At 47.5% G+C, this 8769-nt stretch overlaps 1 protein-coding gene across 1 annotated transcript in view; it reads right to left on the bottom strand.

The window, feature by feature from the left end:
- Window positions 1–5564: 5564 nt before the first annotated feature.
- Window positions 5565–8769, bottom strand: part of MRPS6 (mitochondrial ribosomal protein S6) — a 68127-nt gene continuing 64922 nt past the window's right edge. Inside the window, exon 3 of the mRNA XM_030806010.1 lies at window positions 5565–6186. Coding sequence (XP_030661870.1) covers window positions 5997–6186 — 190 coding nt within the window. The 3' untranslated portion in view covers window positions 5565–5996. The remainder of the gene's footprint in view (window positions 6187–8769) is intronic.

Below are 8769 nucleotides of genomic sequence, written 5' to 3'. Positions count from 1 at the left end.
CCCTTCAGCAGCCCAGCAGACCTGAATACTTTGGGGATGAAGTTTGGTTCCACGAGTCTTTTGTTAATCTCACTGGGTTGTGGTGGCACTAGGAATGTGCAGGACTATCCAGGTCTTACTGTTGTCACTGTAAATTTAGAGGTGAATTTTGGGGGTTGTGGTGTAGCTCTCAAAAAACTACCACCAATATGGACTTTTAGTTTCAACATGGTTTTCCTCCTGCGACTAACAGAATGTGTCTTGCCTGTATTTGGCTGTAAGCCCATGTCCCTTAAAGCTTCATTTTCAGAGAACAAAAAGAATGCTGGCAATTTGAGCCCAGCAAATGACTGTGCTGACCTCTGGGACTCCTTTGCTGTTTTCTTGTGATTAAAGACAGGCCTATTTTGTTTAGAATGAGAGTAATAGTCGGCCCCACAGAATCCACTGGCAGGTTATGAAAACAACAGCTATGCTTATCAGAACATGAAAAGAAGTGTGCAAAGAATAAGCCTCTAAGAAATTATTTTAACCCTTCCCCACCTCCATATCCTACCAACTACCAAGTTCCTTAATCATTGATGGAATAACTTCTCAGCAAACCAGGCCGTAACTCGGTCCAGGGCATTAGAGACTAGGACAGGCTCTTTGAGACCATCTGCTTCACTGGCCACATTTTCCACGTGAGGACACTTAGACCGGGAGAAGAAACTGAACATGGTCAAGGATGGTGGGTGGAGAGTTCTCTGAGCAGGTCTCCAACCCAAAGTCCTATGATCATTCCACTACCGAATTTTTTCAAGGTGACCAAGAATCCCACAAATTGCCTTGGAAACTTCCCACCATCAACACCATACTTGTCTGTTCCCAGGTGCAGAAAACAGGCCAGGGACTGGCAGGTAGCATCACAAGGCCATTACAGGTGCCGTCATCTCTCTGCAGAGACCTCCTAATGCAAATGGCAGTAGCCCAGACCACAGCAGAGAGAGAATAATTTGTACTTTTCACACGCTCCTACGCACATTTCAAAGCACACGCTGTTCAGGAAGGAGTCGCCTGGCGAGCACTCGCCCTCTCTAGTCCACACTGCCCACCTTCTTGTAGACATCTGCACCCCTTGCCTCAGCTCTCTTTGTACTTCTCCATGGCCAATCAGTAGAATTATTTCCTTCCTCACAAATATGCAGGCAGCATGGGGTTACTCAATTAGGAAGCACGGTTTACAGCAAGTTAACATGCACAAGACTCATTCTTGGCTCTTTGTGAAGCTCTTTCAAGAAACCCTGAGCAACCTGACTTCCCAGTCTTACCTCCAGCCACAAGCCCTGCAGCTCTGATATTTCTACCATCCTTCCCACCATCACACCGTACTTGCCCCACTCCCAGGGGCTCCCAAAGCCCACCATGCAGTCTCGCCACCTGCCCACCTGGCCCCACTCTCCATTCCAGGCACTAGTCGATCTAGTTCTCCCCGCTCCCCACCCCAGTTTCCTAGCACTTGGTTTAAACATTTGTTATTATATTTACTATTGGCTGTGTTTTAGACAGCTGAACAGTCCAACCCCCACATGTGTGAGAGCCCTGAGGCCAGAACACTGCCCCTCTGATCTTTGTATCCTGCACAGAGCAGCACCTGCCATGTGTGTACTCTTGAAAGACACCCCTGGAGCAATGTGGAGAGAAACGAGCCAGTGGGAATTACAGAGCAGGGAGAATCATGAGAAAAGAATGCCTGGTCTCCAGGAGACACCAACATTTTCTGATGTTCTCAGGATTTCCATTTGAAGACCTGAGATTTAAAACACTCCCAAGGAGCCCCAGCTCCCCGCGCTCCTCTTCTCTGGCAGCGAGGAAGCCTGGGGTCTGGCTCTAGGTGCAGGGTCAGAAGGGCCCAGAGGAGCAGGTCATCCAGAGCCAGCCCCTCGCGGCGTAATCAGGACTGCAGGGATTGGCAACGTCTACCTCCAGGAGCCTGTAAGCAGGCCAAAATGGGCTCTGCAAAGACAGACATGACTCCCAACTCCAACTCCTCCTCCTCTGGCGGCCTTGGGGATGTTATCTATTATCCTGTAAGCCTCAGGTGTCTTAAGTCATAAAACAGAAGAATATTTGGCTTAGGGGGCTGTCGGGAGGGTAAAGGAATATCCACATTGAACTCCTGCTGAAAGCAGGAGGGATCCCTCAGGTGGGTGGGGGTACACCAGGGCTCTTCCAGACTCAACTAAAAGCCTGGAAGAGCGGCTTATGTTTTCCATGCTCTCTAATCTTTTAACCAAATACTTCATCTCAATCAACATACATTCGGTCTTTCAGCAAAAATCTACTGGGCTCCATGGTCCTTTGTTGACACTCCATGGTACAGCGCCTGTCTCCATTCAGACGCTTCGAGAACGATCCATGTGAATGGATCCACCATTGTGAATGTCATGGAGCAGCTTCTGTTGGGAGCAGCCCCCCCCCAAAAAAAAATCTGGCCATAAACTGGCCCCAAAACTGGCCATAAACAAAATATCTGCAGCACTGTAACATGTTCATAATGGCCCTAATGCCCAAGCTGGAAAGTTGTGGGTTTACGGGAATGAGGGCAAGGAACACCTGGCCTGCCCAGGGCGGAAAATCGCTTAAAGGCATTCTTAAGCCACAAACAATAGCATGAGTGATCTGTGCCTTATGTGCCTTAAGGACATGCTCCTGCTGCAGTTAACTAGCCCAACCTATTCCTTTAATTCGGCCCATCCCTTCGTTTCCCGTAAGGGATACTTTTAGTTAATCGTATATCTATAGAAACAATGCTAATGACTAGCTTGCTGTTAATAAATATGTGGGTAAATCTCTGTTTGGGGCTGTCAGCTCTGAAGGCTGTGAGACCCCCTGATTTCCCACTTCACACCTCTATATTTCTGTGCATGTCTTTAATTCCTCTAGCACCGCTGGGTTAGGGTCTCCTCTAGCACCGCTGGGTTAGGGTCTCCCCTACCAAGCTGGTCTCGATAGCTTCTAAGATACACCTCAGAGACTAGCTTCTTGGGCCCCCAGGCTCTCATTTTCGACCTCCCTGGGCCACCTTCAAAAAACAATCCCCTGGCTTGTCACAGGCCTGAACTGTGGCCACTATCTTTGGACTTGGGACTGCAGACTCTCAGGACCTCCACTCTCGTAGGCTGCAGCCAGCATACTTTCCTCCAGCCAGGGGGCAGGGCCCACTGGCAAAAATAAGCCCTTCCGGAAATGCTGGAAGAGGAAAGGGGTGACTCTGAGTGCTGACAGGATCATGAGGATAAATATCACCTATGTCATCAACCCTGAGCACCATATCTTAAATGCTGATGTTCCTCTTAAATTCCTTTCAGAAGTCCAAGTTTCATGTCCTAAAATGCAGCCAGTCAAGCGGAGTATTGGTGAGATCAAACCAAGTACTTCTTGAAGACTGAGCCTGTCCAAAGAGGCCCACAAATAGTCAGAGCTGCAAATCCCAGGAAGATGTCCTTTCCAAGGACACAAGCCCCCCAGGGAGCATCCTGGAGCTGGTGCTTCACCCGATGCCAGCCTTTCGCCTTCGGTGCGTCATTTCCCATTGGCAACCTCCTATCCCTTTGCACTTAACTCCTCACAGGTCTCCAGTCTCCCAGATCTGGCCCCTCAGTTCCTTGTCACATCACACGACTGGCTCCTCACCCTTTGGAGCTCAGCTTGCACATGCCCTCCCCACTCCATCCTCTGTACTCCCTCCAGCAGCTCCTGTGCAGCTAACTACACCGTACATGCTTTGTCTACCTCCATGCCAATTCTCAGTTCCACGAGGCCAGGGCCTGTCTTTGTCTACTGCTCTACTGCCAGCACTTTGCCTATCATCATCCCCTGAAGGAGCAGACCACAGCCTCGGACCACTGCCAGCTTGGGCAGGGAGACCGGATGCTCTGCTGTGACAAATAAGTGGCCTGGAAACCACCCACCTGCACGCCCTGCTCCAACACTAGGCATCCCGACAGGCCAGCGGCTGCCAGGGGGTGAGGACCCCTCCGTTGCTGAGGATCTAGCTATGCACCAACCGCTCACAGGGGAAAGACAGTGGCTTCGTTTTGGAGCTTTCAAGGAGGGGAACTGGCATACTGCACGGCTGCCCTACTTTGCCAGCCTCCTTCCTAATGCTAAATTGTGCCACGGGATTGCATGACCTGGAATACCCAATGGCGTCATCTTGTCAGGGACCGGCAAGTGCAGGAAAAGAAAGCGCCAGTGCTATACTCAGGCCATGAGGCCAAACGCCACTAACGGCGTGGTGACAATTCACTCCAGACACCCAAGTGCCTTGCCTGAGAGGGCAAAGACAACCTTACTGTTACCAAAAGGAAAAAACAGATGGCATCAGGGTCCCTAGTTCAAGATTCCAGCTATCACTGGCAGTTGTGGGGACAAGGGCAAATCTGAGTGGGGGTTTCGTCGTCCAAGCAACAGGTATAGCAATGCTGCCTTTCCTGGGGCTGCTGACAGGAGTAACTGAGGGAACGGACAAAAGTGTGCAGCATGGCACACGGTGTGCGTTTAATAAACTCCAAGCAAAATGGACCTCAGATTGCACCGGGTCAAAGAACATCAGGACGCAAAGTGTCTGCTACAGAATTGGTGCTCTCGCAAGCCCTGACCGAGGGCCTGTGCTTTCAGGAAATTCCGAATAAAACAGGAAGTAGCGTATTTTCCCAGATAATCTTTACCCCTTTTATTTCCAGTCTACAGTTCTTAATGAGCCTCTACACTGAATTATTGCTCTTCAAAGAGACTTTTTATAGCTTTTTGCCTCTGGAGGAAGTTAAGCTGGATACTGCCTGAGTTCTTAATAAGCAAGGTGACAACACTGATGACCCAGTGCAGACACAGGCAGCTGCTACACAGGGAGGAGGCGCTGGGCCACAGCGGGGAGACCGGGCCCTCCTGGTGCTTTGGGCATCTCTTGCACATCTCTCCATCCTCCGGTCTTGCCATGGTTAAAAATAAGGCAGAGGCCAGAACTCTCGGCTCCTTCCTGCTTTTCAGAGATTCCTAGAACCGGCACTTCCCCCAACATTTTATGTGCAGAAGTTCTGTCATCTGTGATGGTGACAGACACCTTGTGCAGGGCACCCCCTGGGAAGGGGGAAGGGCTAGTCGTCTTTCCAATCAGCCCCGAGGAGACCGAGGAAGAGATGCAGGTGACTGTTTTGGGGAACAGCCTCATCCTCACCCATCCTGGAAGCCATGCCACTGCTAGGAGGCTACTTCCTACAAGAGGCCTGCCCTGGGATGAGGGACAGTGGAGGAGGCAGGTGCTAGTGGCAAAGGAATGACGGGGAGCAGCATGAGAGCTTAACTGCGCCAGAACACACGTCCCACCACAAAGAGCAGCACAAACCACAATGACAAGTGAGGTGTGCAAGGAAAAGTCAGATTTTGTGATGTGCCCAGTAAGGAACAGACAGACACACCCCTCCTCCCCTGCCCCACCCTGGCTCCGGACCTCAGTGGGTACTGGGTAATGCCTCCCCGACATTGCCAGGCACTGCCAGCTAGACTGGAGCTGCAGGGTAAGTAAAGGGAAAAAACACCTCCCGCATTCCTACAATCAAGTTTATTACTCAAAGCAAAAGTTGTCCATATAATACATTGGTCATCAATTTTTATTTCCGCATGGTTATACAGGCTGAATGACTAGCTCACAATCCCAGGAGGTATTATAAGTTTTGCTCTTCAAAAAATGGTGTTACTGTTGTAAGGGGAAAAGTCCTCACTGACAAAGAAATGAAACTAATGAAAACAAAATCAAGAATGATCCACTGGTACTGCAGGTTACAGAGAAGCTGTCAGTGAGCAGTTCCCCACCTCTCGCAAGCAAAGGGGATCAAGGGCTAAAAATACCTTAGAAAAATCAAACAGCACCTGCAGCACATGCTTATATAAAGGCCAAACTTGCAAACTCTTCCTTCTCGTCCATGCTGCTCAAATGTGAAGGGATTACATATAAGGCTAAAATCTGGCAAATCTTCTCACTTCTTCTTCTTTGTGAAATATAATTTTTCTTCGAGTGGGACTGGGACAATCCCTTCACATTCTTTTAGTTCCTGGGTCAGAGGGTGTTTGACGATATTCCCTCTAATCACATCTATGTCTCGAGACAAGTGCTCCACCATGCTTTCAACAGTTGTGGTGGGTGCATAAAAATCCACCAAGAAATACCTGCAATAAAATAAAAACTTGTGAGTGTCTGCATTTGAATTGTAACAATTCTATTATTTTGGTCAGTGTTTCCATTTTACTCTTCCTAGACAGACATCAACTACACACAAACACACACATACACACATACAACCTTGTCAAAATAGAAACTACCAGCTGACCAGCTAAACAGAATTGCAGTGTTATGCCCAATCTCCCTTTTTCTATGGCCTTTCCCATTACACTCTTGTGAAAATATGAATCCAAACCAGCTTTATGGCAGCAAAATCACATTGTTACATTACAGATAGTGTGAAGTACTAGAAAGCATGGGGAAAAACTTCTAATCCATTGACAAGACTGAATTTTCCAAACTATTAATTAATGTTGTGTGTGTGTGTGTGTGTGTGTGTGTGTGTGTGTGTGTGTGAAAACATCTATTAGATACTCTTCTAACTTTTCAAAGGATTTTCCCTGTGAACTAACACACCTAAGAGCCCACAAACACAGGAAAAGATTAAGAAAGGCATGGGACTGGTCTACAACTATGTTCAATACGGACAGGGAACAAAAAGAAAATTACTGGAACCTTAAGTAAGAAAAAGAATTTACCACTCATCACCCAAACCAGACTAATGTCGACGGGCATCCCGCGCGGCTCACCAGTCTTCAAAGATTGACAAGGTCCTCAGCAGCCTGCTGGATGATAGTGCAAGGAAAGAGCCCATCCCTACCCACTCCCTGCTCCTCTCAGACCTAAAAGGTTAAGCCTCCCTTGTACTGTTTGATTTGGACCATTATGTGACTAAAGGTCAGTTTTCAGCGCAGTATTTCAAAATCCTGCAGTGTTCTAGCTGGTTAAAACTATGATCTTTTTGTCATCGCTTGCCTTGTTCTAGCCATACATGCGGTTCTCAGGACTCCCAAGCACATTCCCCTCCCAGGCCTTTGCACTCGCTGGTCCTTCTGTTGGAAACGTTCTCCGCCCAACTTCCACATAGCTCATCTCTTGCTTCTATCATGTCTCTGTCCAAATGTCATCCTCTCAGAGAGGCCTTCTGTGCCCACTCTCCTAAAGCAGCATCCTCCTAGCTCCACCAATGCCCCTCACTCTCCATTGCCCTCACTCAAGGCTTTGTTTTGTTCCACAGAGTACGTTCTCACCACTGGCACAGTGTGCATTTGCTTACTGTCTGCCTCACTCCACTACAGCACAATTGCCATAGGAAGAAAGACTCTGGTGTTATCCCTAGCACTCCAAACAGAGTGCTAGGGATAGGAGTGCTCTCATGACGGGGAGCAGCATGAGAGCTTAACTGCGCCAGAACACACGTCCCACCACAAAGAGCAGCACAAACCACAATGACAAGTGAGGTGTGCAAGGAAAAGTCACTGATTTTGTGATGTGCCCAGTAAGGAACAGACAGACACACCCCTCCTCCCCTGCCCCACCCTGGCTCCGGACCTCAGTGGGTACTGAGTAATGCCTCCCCGACATTGCCACATACATAATAATGGACTCACCAAGAAGATATAACAATCTTAAATATACATGCACCAGATAACCGAGCTTCAACATATAAGAACAGCAGAACTGAACAGAGAAATGGACACATCCAGAATCACAGCTGAAGCCTTTTAACATTCCTCTTTCAGTAATCGATAGAACTACTTATACGGAAAATCGCCAAGGATATAGAAAAAGTGAACACGAACATTAACCAAGTGGAGTTAACTGACATTTATAGAACCCTTTACCCAACAATCACAGGATAGACATGCCTCCTAAGTAGATACAGAACATTTACCAAGGCCAACCATATTCTGGGCCATATAACATAAAGGGATTCAAGTTATACACAAAAATCTTGGAAAAATGCCTCAACACTTGGAAACTAAACAGATATCTAAATAAGCTGGACAAACAGGTAGAAGGAGAAATCAAAAGGGAAATTACAAAGTACTTTGAATTGAATGAAAAAGAAAATGCCACAAATCAAAATTTGGGGGATGCCATGAAAGCAATAGTTGTCAGGAAATTCGTATCTACTGAACACCTAGGTAAGAAAAGAAAAAAGGCCTCAAATCAATAGTCTCAGCTTCTACTTTAAGAAACTGGGAAAAGAGCAAATTAAATCCGGTAAGATGACAGAAGAGAGAGAGAGAGAGAGAGAGAAATCCCTAAAGCAGAAAAAAGAAAAACACAGAACATCAATGAAACCAAACACTAGTTCATGGAGAAGATTCGGAAAATTGATATGCCCCTATAGCCAGACTGTTGAGTAAAAAGAGGTAAGGTATAAATTATCGGCATTGGGAATGAGAAAGGTGAAAACGACTACAGATTTCATAAATATTAAAATAACAGGAAATATTATAAAAAATTTTTGCAAGGTCGGGCGCCAGGGCTCACACCTGTAATCCCAGCACTTTGGAAGGCCTAGACAGGCAGATCAGTTGACACCAGGAGTCTGAGAAAAGCCTGGGCAACATGGTGAAACCTCATCTCCACAAAAACTACAAAAATTAGCCAGGCATGGTGGTGTGTGCCTGTAGTCCCAGCTACTGGGGAGGCTGAAGTGTGAGGATGACTTGAACCCAGGA

The sequence above is a fragment of the Nomascus leucogenys genome, chromosome 25 (genome assembly GCF_006542625.1).
Source record: "Nomascus leucogenys isolate Asia chromosome 25, Asia_NLE_v1, whole genome shotgun sequence".
Classification (NCBI taxonomy): domain Eukaryota; kingdom Metazoa; phylum Chordata; class Mammalia; order Primates; family Hylobatidae; genus Nomascus; species Nomascus leucogenys.
This window is presented reverse-complemented; position numbering and strand designations above follow the sequence as displayed.